The sequence below is a fragment of the Meleagris gallopavo genome, chromosome 6, assembly GCF_000146605.3.
Source record: "Meleagris gallopavo isolate NT-WF06-2002-E0010 breed Aviagen turkey brand Nicholas breeding stock chromosome 6, Turkey_5.1, whole genome shotgun sequence".
Taxonomy (NCBI): Eukaryota; Metazoa; Chordata; class Aves; order Galliformes; family Phasianidae; genus Meleagris; species Meleagris gallopavo.
In genome coordinates this window covers 23,034,019-23,050,592 of record NC_015016.2, presented here as the reverse complement: position 1 = coordinate 23,050,592, position 16,574 = coordinate 23,034,019, and the positions used below count along the sequence as shown (strand labels likewise).

General features: G+C 39.2%; 2 protein-coding genes across 3 annotated transcripts; one reads left to right on the top strand and one right to left on the bottom strand.

The window, feature by feature from the left end:
* The first annotated feature begins 5,893 nt into the window (after positions 1 to 5,893).
* On the top strand, positions 5,894 to 13,659 carry OLAH (oleoyl-ACP hydrolase). Its single transcript, XM_010712602.2, has 7 exons — positions 5,894 to 6,291; positions 8,326 to 8,457; positions 10,076 to 10,214; positions 10,832 to 10,931; positions 11,951 to 12,120; positions 12,914 to 12,999; positions 13,235 to 13,659. The coding sequence occupies exons 2-7, from the start codon at positions 8,328 to 8,330 to the stop codon at positions 13,366 to 13,368; spliced, it is 759 nt and encodes a 252-aa protein (XP_010710904.1). The 5' UTR covers positions 5,894 to 6,291; positions 8,326 to 8,327; the 3' UTR covers positions 13,369 to 13,659.
* An 88-nt stretch (positions 13,660 to 13,747) lies between these two features.
* On the bottom strand, positions 13,748 to 16,568 carry ACBD7 (acyl-CoA binding domain containing 7). Of its 2 annotated transcripts, none has more exons than XM_010712603.1 (4): positions 16,491 to 16,568; positions 14,294 to 14,411; positions 14,123 to 14,185; positions 13,748 to 14,035 (listed from the first exon to the last, which is right to left on the bottom strand). In XM_010712603.1, exons 1-4 carry the CDS (start codon positions 16,500 to 16,502, stop codon positions 13,962 to 13,964), a joined length of 267 nt encoding a protein of 88 aa, XP_010710905.1. In that variant the 5' UTR covers positions 16,503 to 16,568; the 3' UTR covers positions 13,748 to 13,961. The 2 variants fall into 2 exon arrangements, with proteins under 2 accessions (XP_010710905.1, XP_019471930.1); XM_019616385.2 differs by lacking the exon at positions 16,491 to 16,568 and adding an exon at positions 16,266 to 16,301.
* Positions 16,569 to 16,574: the final 6 nt, after the last annotated feature.

The following is a 16,574-nucleotide window of genomic DNA, read 5'->3' as shown; positions in this document are numbered from 1 at the left end:
GCCCAGTAAAGGGGAACATTGTGCTCAGTTAACTCTATGGGCAACCCACTGCAGATGGTAATTGTGCTGCTCAGCTAATATTTATTTTTTTATTTGTTGTGAGATTGCTCATGCACTATATGCTAACTGACATTAGGAGAAAATTAATTTTCTTAAGTGGGTGCAGCTAGTATCCAAGGCATGTACATACTTTTGTATTGTTTTGCTGAGGTTTTTTTTAAGCACTTTCTTCAAATTCATATTTCTTCTTTCAATTTCCAATGAAATGCCTGTATTTCTTCCTTATCTGTAATGCAAGAATTTGCTGAACTACTGGACCAAAAGGCTGGGAATGATCTGAGGCTGTACTCGTGCCATGGCTCTTACCACCATCCCATTTCATTTCAAATTCTGCCTCTTTTACTTCCCTCCATGCAAGGTCTTGTTTCCACTCTGGTCTTGCTTTCATTTTGTAGTTGATATCCAGTCTGGGCATGATGCTTTCCTTGCCAAATGAATATTTGTTGTCCCAATTATATATGTTGATAATTATGTGTCTTTTCCCCTCTATCAACAAATTATCAAGGGATGTCAATTTGTCATCAATGATTTTTCCCTTGATAATCTTTACATAGAGTATATGTCCTTAGGCTATAAAAAAAAACAATCTTTTATGACTTATTTTAACATTTATCAAGTCTGTTGGCCAACAATGAATAGTTTCTTCAAGTTAGCTGATGTACTACAATTTGATACACTGCAGAATTTGTTGTTTGTTGTGCCTATGCATCAAATGTCTATGATCTTGGCACTGGGCAGCAGATCAGGGTGGTTCCTGCCTCTCTACTCTGCACTGTGAGACCTCACCTGGGGTACTGTATCTAGATGTGGAGAGATGTGGACCTGTTGCAGTGCATCCAGAGGAGGGCCACAAAAATGATCCAAGGGAATACCTCTCCTGTGAGGACAGGCTGAGAGAGGTGGGGCTGTTCAGCCTGGAGAAGAAAAGGCTCGGGGAAACCTTAGAGCGACCTTTCAGTATCTAAAGGGGGTCTGTAAGAAAGAAGGGGAGGGACTCTTTAGCAGGGTCTGCTATGATAGAAAAAATGGAAATGGTTTCAAACTAAATGGGGGGGTTAGATTTGGGTATTAAAAAAAAGTTTTTTACAATAATGGTGGTGAGGCATTGGTGCAGGTTGCCCAGAGTGATGGTGACATTCAAGGTCAGGCTGGATGGGGCTCTGAGCACCCCGATCTAGCAGTAGGCGTCCCTGTTCCTTGCAGGGGAGTTGAACCAGATGACCTTTGAAGGTCCCTTCCAAATCAAACAATTCTGTGATTTGATTCTGTACTCCAGTGTCCGGAAGCTGAAGCTGTAATCTGCTGCGGTGAGGTAGCTGCTGCGCTAAAAGTGAATGTATATACCATGATTCTTGGCAGTTGACTGTATTTCTCATTCTATCTCCTTCTCTCTAAAATTTTACTCAGTTTACAGTGGAGCACTTCAGCCCTCAAACTGGTGTGTGTATCATTCAAACCCTGAGGTATCTACCGAAGGATTTGAAAAAATTTTTCACGAGTGTCACAGGTTGTACCTGAAGGAGATACTCTTTTCTGACTTCAGGTTGGTGTTGAGTTCTTGAAAAATGTCTCTATCTTTTCTCATGAATGGAATGGAGTCCACAGTGCCAAGTCTGTCTTTCTTTTTTCTTTTTTTTCTTTTTTTTTTTGCACTGAGGATAACTGTGCTGTTTATAGGGCTACTATTTATTTACAAGGAGCAGAACACTAAGAGTAGCTTTCTTACTGACAATTTGCATTGTCTTATTAGCTTGTAGCACTTGATAACTTTTCTCTTATTTGTTATTGCTGCTTGGAAGTGCTGCAGTCAGTTTTTGTGTCTTGATCTACGGTCATAGAACTGGATAATATCTGGATCCCTGCCTTGAACATTTTAGTTTTCTTTACTGATTGGAAGCATTTCTATAGAATAAGGTTTGTCCCCAAACTAGTTTTCCAACAGTAAAGACCCAAATTTGCTTTGAAGATGTGTGATGTATCTGAGACAACAGTATGTGGAGCTTTTAAGCTTGTCTTATACATACCCTACTCTAGGAGATTGTGGCTGGTCTGCCTTTGCAGCGCTCTAGATCAGATGGACTTCCCTGGAGGGATGTAAGATTGTGCCTGGGCTGGGAGCATCAGAGCACTTTTATGTAGAAGTTTAAAGACTGTGGGCAAAAAGGTAGAGAGTGAGAATGCACCTCCTGCCTGTATTTTTTTATATGAACCTTCATTGTTTAAATCTGGATCTTACAGGTTCTGGATTTTTGAACTCAGGCACTGTTTTCCCGGTTTTAGTGTTCACTGCTAAGAGGATGTGCAGGCAGGTCTCCTCCAGGCAGCTGAGGTCCTGCCACGATACCTTTCTGAGCACAGAACAGGGAGAGGGAAAATCAGTTCTGGTGGAATTTTGTCTTTTCTCAGAAGCACCACTCTGAATTTTGTTCATAGCAACACTTCTACACTTCTACCAGTTACCTTGATGCTTCAGACAGTGGTAGGTGGCCACACACATTCATCTCCTCCTGAGCTAACAACAATAACGTAGAGTCACAGAATCATTAAGATTGGAAAAGACCAGTAATATCATCTAGTACAATCATCAACACATCATCAGTTGCTGCCATAATCACCTATCCGTATGTCCATCACTGTCACTGTACCCAGTCTGTGCCCAGACTGCATCTATTTCATTTCTTTATATTTTCCATGGCCAGTCCTGTATACAGACTGAACATTTTTTATGTAACTTCTACACATAATATTCCTGTGCAAGGCTGGAAAGTCAGCTTTTCTATGAGTCCTAGTCCCTCCAAATTTCCTGTTTTCTCTATTTTTAGAACACCTTTATTTTGTTTTCTTTCTTAGTTACCAGGCCTTAGTGGTGTGACTTTATTGCATATACTACATACTGAGTACAATAATGAAAAGGGCTTTGTATTTGTTGAACTAAAGTGGCCTTCTGTTAGCAGAACTATTCTTTCAGCATTGCAGCTAGCTGGCTTTCTTTCCTTGTCTGCACATGCATTCCTTCATCAAGCAAATAGCAGTGTAGTACCAAAAGGGTCCACCTACATGTTATATGACCACTTTAATAACCTGAGTTGCCATCTTAACACAGCTAGTTTTTCTGCTCTTGTCTGGAAAGCTATTTCAGAATGTGATAGGTTAAAATCCTATTTCTAGTTATGGTTAATTCATGGACAGTCTCTACTCGTTATTCAAAGTGCCCTCACTTCTCTTCCATAAGATCTGTATTCTAGCTATGCCCTGCATCTGATCCAGCTTGAAGTTACCTTTATTGAAGAGGCTGACCAGTACGATAGGCAGAATTCCAGGTGAGATTATTCAGTACACTATCTGGTGGCACTCATCTTTCCCAGTCTCTCCAGGACATCCTGTTAATACATCTCTGAAGTCTTCCATTTTGCAAATTCTGCTTTTCAGTCCAGATTTACTTCTGCATACTTAAGAGCAATAAAGTGACATTTTTCATTTATTTAAGATTGTCTCAAGACTGTCCTAGAGAGGAGGCTTACTGCAGCTCTTCCTTCAGGTAGATTGAGAACTGCTTAATTGCATGTCTCTCCATGAATACTTCTGAAAAGGAAAGATTTAAGTTTATCAATTGAAGAAGAGTGACCACAAAGTAATGTATAGTTGTAGTAAAGATGCTAAAATGGCAAAGATTTGTTAAAATAATGATTATTGACAGTAAGCAATGATTTACAGAGGAGAAAGCAAATTAAGTGGCTTGCAGTACATATAATCCAATGTATTTTACAATGGGCTATAATAAAAGCCAACCTTTATAAAACAACATACATGACTTAGTTCTTCAAATCTTACGTGTGCAACCGAGAAACAGTGCTCCTTTGTTGCTTTACTGCAGAGATCTGTATGTGCTGATTTTAGCTTTCAAAATGAGACATGTTAAATTACTTTTAGTGAATTGCAACTGCTCCAGCAATGATTTTACTCTTAGACAAAGATCACATTGTTTAGTCTCCAGAATTGTAACTAGTGCATAAAAATTATGCTTGCTTTCACCATTATTTCTGATAGAATCATTACTTACCAGTTGTTTGGTAAGTGCTTCACTCACTTACAGTCTTCGTGACCTACTGCTAGTAGGTCTGTATTACTGTTGTTGCCCAAAAGAGACTGAAAATTACCAACAGAGCAGCAGCTAAGAAATCTTTAAGGAGGAGGAAATTCTGGACTTCTGCAGTTGGCAAATTTGGTTCTGTAAAGATCTTGTTTTCAGAGATGAAGATGAAAGTGAAAAATAATTTTGGTTGAGAGTAGCATCTCTTGGAAATACTTCATTTGTGAAAATGTTAATTTTTGTTTGAAAAATGAAAATTCTTTGATACTGAGAAAAAAGTTAGAAGGTAAACAAAACCAACCAGTACGTACAACTTGTAATTCACTACTCTCAAGGAAATATCATGCTACTTGTTTAATGCTGTACTTTCAGAACCTCATTCTTAACACATTTTATTTTCAACCTTAGTTAGAAAACAGTCATATCCAGTAATATATTATTACTCTATGAGCATCATTGCTGGACCTGATGTTTTTAACAGCCAGCTTTCAGGACATCAACATTATGTGTCTGATTTGATAATTTCCACCATGTGAGGCTGGAGTAAATATAGCACATTAGGAGCTTTATTATAAATTGTAAGTTACAAGCAGATGCGTCTGTTAGCATCATGTGGAGAAGCCCTGTTGGGCATAACAGCACAGGTCAGGACTAGTCAGCCAATATAAGCTGCTTTAAATTGTGCACCTTCCAAACATAGGTGTGCCGCATCTTACTTCATATTAATTGCGACACAGACGTGCTATGAAAGAACTTTAGCGGCTGTTGGCATTTTGACCTTGGCCATCTGGAAGTTTGCAGAGCCGTGATCAGCATTCACTACCAAGCCTCCCCATGCCTGTTCCCATGGAAACGGCTGCAGCTGGGAGAGGAGGGATGGGGAAGGCTTTATTGATATCGTTTGCATGAGGTCTTTTGTCCTGATTGAGAGTTCCCAGGACGGCAGGAAATCAGCAGTGAATGGAAGGCTGCAGACCTCATCTGGGGAAGCCCAGCCGACTGGCTGGGCCAGCAAGTGTGCTTTTCAACCAACACCACACATTTCTCAGTCTCCTAGAGAAATATGGAAAAATGGAGAATAATCATAGTGACAGAATCACAGAAGGGCTTGGGTTGGAAGGGACCCTAAACGCCGCCCAGTCCTACTGCCCTGCCATGGGCAGGGTTGCCCCCCACCAGCTGAGGCTGCCCAGGGCCATCCAACCCCGCCTTGAGCACCTCGAGGGTTGGGGCACCCACTGCCCTCTGGGCAGCAGTACCAGCAATAATGTGAAAACTACAAAGTAATCCAGCTGATGTATCTTAAGTTAAGGATCACAACACACTCTGGCACTCTGGTCTGTTAGTTTTGGCCAATGCTTTGGAATATCTTTACTTTATTGCTGCTGCTGTTATTTTTGTTACAGCAACACTAAAAAGAAGGAAAAAGATGGCAATATTCCTAGTGCTACAAATGCAATTACAAAATACACTGGGATTGTTAGGTTGCTGATAGCATCGTCAGAAGCACGACTTGGGAGATGACACAAAACCATCGCACGTAACCAGTGTGTACGTTTCCAGCTTGCTGAAATTATAACTAGCCCAGTAAACAAATGTAGGGTTTTATTTAAATCAGGCAATGATGTTCACATTTTCAGCCCCTTACAAAACTGCCCAGCAATTGTGTGAGTGCTGTAAATCTGAACATAGTTTTCCTAAATGGCTGGCATTTCTTGGTTGCTTTGTAAAGGCTTCTTTTTTTTCATTTAGGTTGTGGACTGCCAATAATAAAATTGCTACAACTTCCATGCTGTCATTGGTGTGCTAACCTATGCTGCTTAAATTGCTGGGATCGATGTGGACACCCTTCTTACCCCGCTTGATGTCACGCCCAGATGTTTCAGTCTCTTTTTGGGATGTTCTGTGCTTTAGTCCCTGCCTTTTTTCTGTGCATAGACTCCTCCCCTTCAGAAAAGACATAAAGCAAGCGACTCTTCCACTTGGATCATATTCCTTCCTCACCTGACAACTGGCTTCACCTCACATCTGCTGATACATAAAGTTGATTCTTTCTTCTTGTTACAGAGCACTGATTCAGCCCTTGGGCTGTCATTTCTTGGCACTTGCCCTGGTGATTTTTCAGGTACTTTGCTTCTAAGGTGAGTTGGACAATAACGGGATAAACCAGTATGAGTAGAAAGCGTGAAAGATTCTCAGTGACTGGTAACGTATCATGAAATATTTTAGGGACTTGGCTAAATGTGCTTCTTTCTCATGCCTGCAATTTTTCTGTCATCTTTAGAATCAGTTTGAAAAGAAATTTTTCTATTCTTACTTGTCTGTCAAGTTAAAAGGCTTCCAAAATGTTTGTTTCTGTCTGTGAGGAAGAAGTGGCCATGTAAATGGGAACTGGTGGTACTGATGCTGAGTGAATCTACCTAAGGAATTATGGCTTCTGCTGTGCTGGTTCCACCATACCTCACTGACTCTGAGACACATCTTTTGTCAGTTAACTTTTGATCCAAGTTTGCTTGTCTTGCTTTCCTTAGAGTTTCTTTGAAATGATTCTTAATACATGTTGATGTTAATGTTAATTTAAAGACGCTCAAAAATCTACAAAATTTTAGCTACAGCAACATCACTATAGATTTTCTTCTTTCTTGTTTGCATTAAAATTGGCAAGAATTGCTGCCTACTCTGATCCGGTTGCACTTCTCAATCTTTTGTGAGCAGGTAGAAAAGACTACATATAAGCATATAGGTTTATTTTATGAACAGTCATCTGCTCTTGCATATACCAAGCTGTATTCACAGTGAGAAGTAATACCTGTGATGACTTTAAGCATCTTGGAAATGTTGCTCTTTTTAAAGCTGCTTATATTTATCTCCTATTAGTTTTACAATCTTTTTAACAAGAACCTGTGAGTTTATTTTAATGGTTGCAGATTTTTTACAAATTCTGTTTCGCTGTCACTTCTAAGTAATTTATCTGTGCCTGGTATTTCTGTCTGGGGGAACAGAACCTGGTATGCAGTAAGCAGTGGGATGTCACCTCAGTGCTCATGTCCACCAACCTAATCTGCAATAATAAAGGAAAGGAAAGTCAAGAAAGAAGAAGAATGGTTGAGAATAACTCTTCTGATAGAAAAGACTTAAGAACAATGCTTAAGAACAATGCAGCTGGCATTTTTGATCCCATTTCTCCTCTCAGTAAAAAGAACAGAGTAGTTACAGATCTTGTTTCAGTGTTACTTCTGTCTGTCAGTAACCAAAAGCACTAAAGCTGCTATGCTAAAGCTGAGTGTGGTTCTGGTAATTCCATCATCTCAAAAAGGATACAACAAAATGAGAAAACAGAAAAGGGCAATGATCATGAATGCAGAAGCACTGCCATATGAAGAATATTAAAGCAAGCCAGGCTTTTTCATTCTGGAAGCTGAATGAGGGTTGAGAGAATGTGACAGAAGATCTCAGAAATGCTTAGCGGCAGATTTGGAGGGATTCCCATTTGCATTCCTTATGTGGCTACTTTGAGGGCACCAAAAGAAGTTGTAGGAGTCAGATTCAGACTAGAAATCATTCTTCATGCAATGGACAGTACAACTCATTGCAAGAGGATGTTGTGGATGCTGACTATGTGAATGTAAGGGGAGACTGGATAAATACACGAATGAGAAATTTCATAGATGTTTTCTGTATATAAAGAAACCACATCCAGCTGTTCCATGGAGGTCCATTTTTACTGCTTTTATAGACAGAATACTGAACCATGTGATTGTTGTGTTTTCTATGTCTTCAGATAGACCTTATATTTTGGGATCTCTTCTAAAAGCCTGTGTTTTTGAAGAGACAACTCGAAACCCCAGATCAATTTCTTTTGCTGCTTGCGATATTCCTTGTGGCCAATGACTCAAATAGAAGAAAATAATGCCAAAGGTGTTGCCCAATGCCATTCCATCACCTCTATAAAAGCATTCTATAAAACTGGTTCTATAAAACTGGTTTTTGTTGTTGCGTGAAGATTATCTCATATCTAACTGACTGTTGTCACAGCACAAGCAGCTCTGATGATAGAAAATATTAGCCCACTGTTATAAATTAAATTTAATGCAGTTTAATTTTCCTTTAACTGAAAAGATTTGCTTTGGAATGATGGGATGTTTTCATATTGGTTACTTTTATTTTTTTCCCAGGCATGGAGAAGGCGATTGTTCGTCCATATAAAAGGCCAAATGCTCTCTGTAGGCTGATTTGCTTTCCCTGGGCTGGAGGTGGAACTTCTCACTTTGCTCAATGGGGCAAACTCTTCAGCAGCTCAATTGAAGGTTTGTCATTTGTGTACTTAAAGCAGAAGTTAAGAAAGCTGGGCAGTCTGAATTGCAGTTACCACATTTTTTTAAACAGAATATCATATTCTTGAGAGCGCTGCAATCTTTTTTCCAGTGGACCTTATATCTAGAAAGGAATTCCACTAGGAATTCACATTTCCATTAGGATTCTGGGTTTACTAAGCTTCTGTACCACCTTGTACAATATACTTGACTAAGTTAAAAAGTTATATCCTTGGAGCTAAATTTCTGGAGACCATGTAGAATTTTTGCTGCCTCAGAAACTGCTGGTAGGATTCAGAAGCAGCAACACAGTTGCATACTGTTAACTGTGTGAAAACAAGGCATCAGCGGTGCCTTATAGAAGCCTTATGAAGATCTAAGAAGTACTTTTTAACACTGGGAGGCTGCACAGAATTAATTTCATTTATCCAGAGCATTTGCGTCATTCTGCACTCGTTTTCAAATTTGAAGTTGAAAAAATGGATTTATAACAGTGACATTAGGTTTAGTTACAGTGTGAAGCAATTGTCATTGCTGCCAGGCTGTATCAGTGCTAAAATGATCCAATGCTGAACTATTCGAAGAGAAACCAAGGCCTCATCCCAGACCTTCCAAAAGAAAAGAGGAGGTATTTAGCATTTATAGAGGCCATTGCCATTGCAGTTGTACTGGTCCTCGAATTGCTTGCATGCTTCCTGCAAATTGTTGCATAAGTCACATCTACCTTTCCTAGAAATTAAAAAAAGTAAAAACTTAAAAAGGAAAGGCTTTTGTTCACAAGGAAATGTTTTCAACGAAATTACTAAGGAGATGGCCTAGGAACAACTGCAGACCTTGATGGATAAAGGGAGATAGCAGCATGCTCTTTCAGATGCTTTAGTTGTCTTAAAATAAAAGACAAAAACATGAACATTTTTGTACCACTATCTATGGAACTATGCAGTGGCTTATTCTATCTCTTGTAAAATACTTTGTGTGTTACCCATTACTTTCAGAAATTTCAGGAAGCCAACATTCTTACCAATCTATTAATTTCTTATTTTCTTTAAGCAGTGAGAGAAAACTCCACATTTTTGAAAGGAATGTAATAAAAAGCCGTACTATGCTCATTGATTTATGTGATGATTCTGCATTTTACTGTGCATAGCCCCGAAGAGCCTTCCAAGGGGAACACAGGGACTGTATGATTCTGATAGTTGGTTAACTTTGTAATGCTGCCCTTGAAAGGATATTCTTTACTCTTTTATTGAAATTGGTGGATTTTTGATTGTTATTAGTACTAACAGCAATAAAATTGCTTTAAAACCTCTGCTGAGATCATGAGTTTGTTATCATTTTAAGTGAATTTCTGATTCAAGGCTTTTATAGATTACTCCAGTAGGTGAGGGAACATTTGTGAGTAAAGGAAGGGATGGAGACTTGATCTGTCTTTAATGACAGGATTAAATGATAACAGTAGGAGTAGCAAACACAATGTACCAACCATAAAAGGATTAATTTACATAACCTGGATATTTTCAGAACTGATGAGAAAACTGAATGAAAATGACTTACTGTTTGCACTTGAAATGACTGCAATTCTTTTCGGTCTCTTCCTCTGTCTGTTCTGTAGTGTCTGTTGTAAGGCTTCCTGGAAGAGAAAGTCGTGCTAAGGAGCCTTTTGCAAAAGACATGACAGCCGTCATTAATGAAATAACCAGTGCTTTGCTGAAAGATCTGCAAGAAAAACCATTTGCGTTCTTTGGTCACAGGTGACGTTACACACATTTTCAGATACCCTGGTGAAGGAAAACTTTAGCTTTGCATAGTTATTCGACCCTCCTGGCAAAATCCATTGGCAAATCCATTTCTGCAAAGGTTTTGTCAACCTATACTAAAGGATGCTGCTGATCACAAAGACTATGTGTATTTATTTTAAATTACTTTTAAATGACTTCAGGTACAATGTCTTCTGAAAATGGCAGTGCTGTGATTTATTTTTACACTAATACGTTACAATTGTTTAGCGTTAATATTTGTGTCAACGTTTACTCCTTAATGAATGGATGAGGTGAACCAATCATTAAACAAATGTTCTGAAGATCACTTACTTTCAATTACTCAACATAACTCTCTTTACTGTAAATCTGGGAGACTACTACAATAAATGTAGGCAACAAAGGCCTGATTTGTAAAACTGTATTGAAATATATCTTGTGTGAGTTAGTTACTTTCACTATAATTTATGTCATAATTACAGAACCATAAAATTCACTGTATTCACAATTTCTGCCATTGTTAAAGATAGCCTGTTAGCACTAATGTTCAAATTATGTTAATGTTTTCCAGATTTTACTTATACTTTCACTACTTTCTCTTTTTGCTGCAGTTTTGGAGCTTACATTAGCTATGCAGTTGCGGTACACTTGAAAGAAAAGCATGGACTAGAGCCGATCCACCTTTTTTTATCAGGGGTATATGCCCCACATGTAAGTTACAAAATCATTACCAGTGCAAAAGAGAACAGTATATTAGCCAGCACGAGTAAAACATCTGTGGTATCTTTTTACAGTACTGTATATGTCAAGTGCTTTAAAACAAAGCAAGTGTCAGGCCACATCAGAAAAATGTTCTTATTTCTTTGAGGATGTTAATTCTGAGGTGGATGGAGAATTTCAGTGGAATATTTACCACAGCTAACCTTAAGCTAGAGAGAACAATCTCATTGATCTTCTCAATACTCTATTATTTACTATGGCCTTTGGCTTCATAGTAAAACAAACAAACAAACAAACAAAAACAAAACATAAGGTTACACTCCTTTGTAACATGAAATAACTGTCTTACCTGAGTCTTTTATCAGCCTCCAACATGAGCCCTCAGTGCATTTGCCAGTTATTTTTTCTCCTTTTAATCCTTTTTTCTTTCTTAATTTGCCCTCAGTACCCTCTGCTTCTGATTTTCTGGTTGTTCTGCTGGTTCTCCTGGTCTTTCTCAGTAAAATAACAGCAACTGGGCTTTTTCCCAGCCCTCCTATGTTCAGCTGCCATTCGCTGTTTCCATTCTTCTCTTTCTGGGACTTGTTAACAGGCATGCTCAAGTATGAGCTAGTGCTTCATAGAAGTAATTATGAGTCCTGAAAATTTCCACAACCTCTAGGTCACTCCAGCAGTACATCAGTGGGCACTGTGCCCACTAGTTAGTCTCTTCTTCACTGTTTTATTCCTTATACTTCAATAGTGAGAGTCAAAATCAAATTCATTGTTACGTGTCTGAAATTCTCAGTGTCTTTCTCACTTACCATCAGTTAGCAAACACTGTCTCCTAACCCTCTCTAAGAAGCATTCTCTGCAAATGTTAAACTGATCAGCCACTGAGTACTGGTGATAGAGTGTCTTCCTAGCTTTTTATTAAAACAATTCTTAGTGAAAATATTATTTAAAGCGGTGTATAATTTAATACTGTCTGTATTATACACGACACCTGATCTTTTGTCTGGTGCTCACAGTCTGAAGCATTTCTTCTGATGGGAAAAGTAAACGAAGCAAAAGATGAAGACATTCTTGAACATGTCAAATTCTTAGGAGGAACTCCTTCTGAGTTTCTGAAAAATGAGGACATCAAGAAACACCTGATACTTACTGTAAGAGAAGATGTTAGCATTCTTCAGACATATTCGTAAGTTTTACAACTTTGTATGACGCTTATATTTTAAAGCTTTAATTCTGCCTGATCCTTTCAGGTAGTTGTTTTTTTTTATTCCTCTGCAATTTGCTTTGGTTTCTGCTATTAAAAAATATGAAACAGTAAATACAGCTTTCTTCTTAGTGTGTCTTTATGTCTACTTTTTCTGCCATGAACGAAAACACTGCTTATGAAACTGCCATTACTATTATTACAGTACTGAATATGTCATGGTAGAACGTGAAGCTAGTCATGCCTCAGGATCATGTTGTTCAGCCTTCTGATCCAAAGACCACTAACCTAACAAGAAGCAAAGAATCCCTTTCTTCTAGGAACAAAGAGGAAACTTCCATGCCACCTACTATTCTACAACTAGCTCACCTAGTTGTGGGTGGTTAAAGTTTTTCACCCTGGCAAAGAGAAAGACCTCTTTCTCTTTGGCTCTAGGAACCTGACACTGATAAGGCCCTGAAATATCAGAACTTTAATATAAGCAGAAAGCATTCATTTTATTGTCAGGGAGAATTTTCATTGCAGGTTAAAGCTCTTTTTTCTTAACTGTTGAGTCATTTTTTCTTTAAAACTCGAGCTCTAAGTGCAGTAGTGTAAGGACTTAAGAATCTTACAAACTCAGTAATTCCACTTCTTGATGTTCTACACAATTTAACCCATAAAGTTTATGCTGTTTTTGAGTAGAAAAAAATAGCTATTCTGTATATAGAGGCAAAACCCAAAGGTATCTTAGGACAGGGAAAGTTATGGTAATAAAACTTTTTTATGTTCACAGTTTTGAGAAGGTAGAAAGGAAAACCATCTTCTCTTGTGATGTCACCTGCTTTGATGGTTCTGAAGAAACAGTGCATGATGCCGAAGGTACTTTGTTTAAGTATTTTCTTTTCTGGTTAGGCATTTCCCTGCTGCAGCAAATCATTTCATGAATGGTGTTCTCTAGGGTCTTTCATCACCTTCTTAAATAAAACAGAGATACAATGAAATGCAGAGAAAGCCATTTATGAGAGATTTAAAGCAATTACTAAATAATTTTGAAGTGGTTTCATAAGATGACCAGAATAATTGACATTTCTGACACTTTAAATATATTTTTCAGCCTGGCTCAATATAACCAGAGGAGATACTTCCATTTACAGTCTTCCTGGAGGTCACTTTTATCTGCTGGAACCTTCTAATGAAATTTTCTTGATAAAACACATAACCAAGTGTATAGAAAATGCTGCTCTATGAGTATTTCCCTCTATTTTAATAGCAGGTATAAGATTAGTCTACAGCACTTAATTATTAAGTCATTCTTTCTGCTGAATTGCACTGTTATGCCTAAAAGTTACTCTGTTCCTCCAGAAGATCTTCACTGTAATTCTTTAAAAGGATTTAAAGAGTTGCTCTAATTTTTGAAAATAAACTCTAGCTTTGTGTCTTAGAAATAAAACACTTTTCATCTTTTCTCGCTCTTCTCATTCAGCACATGCATAAACTGTTTTCAACATCAGCTGCAAAAAGTGACAGCTCTTATAAGTTATTTTGCCTTAAGAACTTCTCTGTGTGTATTGTAAAAATGCTAAATATGATTTTATATAAAAACAAAACAAAACAAAAACCCCACAACTCTTACAGAAGCATTTATTTCATAGGCTCACATTTAATTAGAGTAAGATACAGTCTAGGAATATAGTATGCAGTGAACACCTTTCGCAGTGGAGTGGCTCATGCGTAAATGATCTTACTGTTAGATTTCACAATAACCAGTTAGTACTGCATTCTCCTCTGCAGAGTTACTTCCTTAATCACTGAGAAGACTCAGAGTGTGATGTCTGAGTATTTTAAATCCCATATTTTTCTATCATTGCTTTTGCTTTAGAAATATAGGCATTCATGGCATCCTCCTTCGATATACCTGCAAAGAAAAGGAGGAGTCATTATCTATTCTTATTTGCTATCCTGTTAAAGTTATTACATGAGGTAAATTTAATTGCTGTAACACCTTTTTTCAGGTTCCATGCCTCCCATTTGGCTTTGCCTTTCATATCTAACATCCCTGGACATTCTGCCAAAACAAATGCATACATTCATTAATTATCATGCAGATTTATAAAACATTTTCTTGTTTTCAAGATACAGAGTAAATTGGATGTATATATGGAAACAGAAATACCAATGTTAATATCTCCAACAGTAGCTTGTTTGTAGAATCCATAGAGTTCCTTCAGTTCTTCATCAGTTGGTCTTGTTTTCAATTTTTTAACATCTTCTGCAGCCCCATCGAAGTCAGCCTAATGCAAGAGGAATACATAAAATATTAGTCTGCCTCCGAAGGCATGTGCTTAAAATATTTATTAGAGCAAGCATAGTAGTTCATTAGATGGTTTCTATTACTCATATGTTTAGTGGTAAGTCTAGGATTTCCCATGGAAAAGGTTTAATAAAACCTTTAATAAACCAATGGCAGGACAGGGTCAGAACTCAGGCATTCAAGGCCTAAGATTTTGGTAAGCCCTGCAGAAGTCAGACAGAGGGACTCGTTGGTCTTGTAGGTCCCTTCCAAGTGAACCACTCCATTGTAAAACAAGTATTTCATTCTTAATCCCAACACCAGTAGACACAACATACCTGACTCCATGGATCAGCAACTTACACCACTATACCTCTTTGTATTACCCATACACATACAAACAACAGCAGCACTCATACTCGATCACCAGCAAGAGGAAGAACTGGCATCAGTATCAGTACACAATCAAGTTGCCACAACTTACTGAAGATTACGTAAGTTTTATCTTCATCTTTACACTGTGGCCACTGCTGTGTGTAAGGCCCTGCCAGGGCAGAGATAGAAGAAACTATTCAAGTTGGTGGAAACCTCCTTTATGCAGTTATTTTCTGAACTATCATCACAAAAAGAATGAGCTAGAAGCATTAGACTTGTACAGGGAAAAGAAAAACTAAACAAAAAAACAACCCACAATAAGGATGCCACTATTATTTTCTTATTTTTCTATACTTTTATTCTATTTGGATCTATATGAAATATCACAAGCCAATGTTTAAAAAATATGCAACGCACATCCTTGTCAGCAATAAGTGCATGGAAATGAAATTTCAATGTCAAACATTCTTTTCTTCATCTCCCTCAATCCAATCTTTGTGCACGGATTTTGCTTAGGATTTGCTTGCTTACACAACATGCTTAGCCTGTAAAATATAATATCCTTTAATCATGAGCTGATAGAATTTCCCTCTCACTCCTCAAATCAAAAGCAGAAGTGCATCTTTAGAATACATATACATATGCAGATGTAGTTTTACACACATGCATTAAAGATAAACACAGAAATTATCAGACTGTTATCACATATAGTGATAATACACGCAAAGAAAGAAGCTGGAATGAACTCTTCATCCTCAGTTTGCAAAACTCAGAGATGTTTCAGAGCCTTCCTGCTAAAACACTGCTCTGCTCACGCTGCCCTCGTTTCCACACGACGAAGTCAGTGACTGTAAGGGATGCGGGTGGCAGCTGTTTACCAAAGCGATAATATGTAGAAATCATCTATAGGGTCTCTCTAACAGCGATGCACGGCTCAGTTCTTAAATATCGGGGCTAACGCGTTTATTTTCTAGTCGAAATTCAAGGCAGGATACAGCAAACTATAACGACCGCCGATGAAACAAAAGCTGGCATTCCGCTCGGGACTTGGCATCCCGGCCCACAGAAGGAGCGGGATCAGAAGGAACAAGGAGCCCTCTGTGCCGCCCCTCGGAGCTGCAGCTCAAAGCGCTGAGCTCTGCCAACGCGCCCCGCGTCGGGGCCTCTCACACACACAGCGAGCTGAGCCAGGCATGGCAACGAAGGCAGGATAAAGGGCTGGAGGATCTTAAAGCGAAAGGGAGAACGGAAAACCCCATAGAGAATAACAGCCAAACCCGTCCTGGCAGGGGCGAGGCGGGCAGTGACACGTGCCGCAGAGTGCTGGAAGGCAGTAACGAAGGTGGTTCCTTCAGGAGCCGCTGACGGGTGGAGGCAGCAGCTTTCCTACCAAAACGCCACGTAAAGCGTAGCGCTCCAAAGATGCGCGCACCCTAAAAACTCCCTTAAAACTGCATGCTTCCCACATACACACGCATACCCGGGCTTGGCGCTTCCCCATCCCGTGCCAGCTGCTAACAACGAACCCATCCTAACAGAGCGAGCGCACCTGAACGGCCCATTTCCTCCCGCCGCCGTGACAGCGCCCGGGGAGAGCTCCCAACGGGCTGCGCACAGGTAACGCGCTGCTCTGAGCCCGAAGCTGACTCCCGTGCCGGGAGGTCACGGCCACGAAGACCGAAGAGCCGCCGCCCCTTCCGCTCACCTGTAGGGCCATGGCGCGGTGGCCACGCGAAGTCCGGCCTCTCTCCTGCAGCGCGACGCGGTGACTGCCGCCGTCCGCCCCTCG

Bases quoted from the DNA above. Each gene is read 5' to 3' on its own strand.
- ACBD7 (XM_019616385.2), bottom strand. From the start codon at position 16,286: ATGGGGAAGCGCCAAGCCCGG. The intron at 14,186-14,293 runs GTATTTCTGTTT...TTGTTTTGGCAG, and splicing joins TGTTGGAGATATTAACATTG to AATGTCCAGGGATGTTAGAT. The intron at 14,036-14,122 runs GTGTTACAGCAA...TTTTCTTTGCAG, and splicing joins GGCATGGAACCTGAAAAAAG to GTATATCGAAGGAGGATGCC.
- OLAH (XM_010712602.2), top strand. From the start codon at position 8,328: ATGGAGAAGGCGATTGTTCGTCCATATAAAAGGCCAAATGCTCTCTGT. The intron at 10,215-10,831 runs GTGACGTTACAC...TTTTTGCTGCAG, and splicing joins TTTGCGTTCTTTGGTCACAG to TTTTGGAGCTTACATTAGCT. The intron at 12,121-12,913 runs GTAAGTTTTACA...TTATGTTCACAG, and splicing joins AGCATTCTTCAGACATATTC to TTTTGAGAAGGTAGAAAGGA.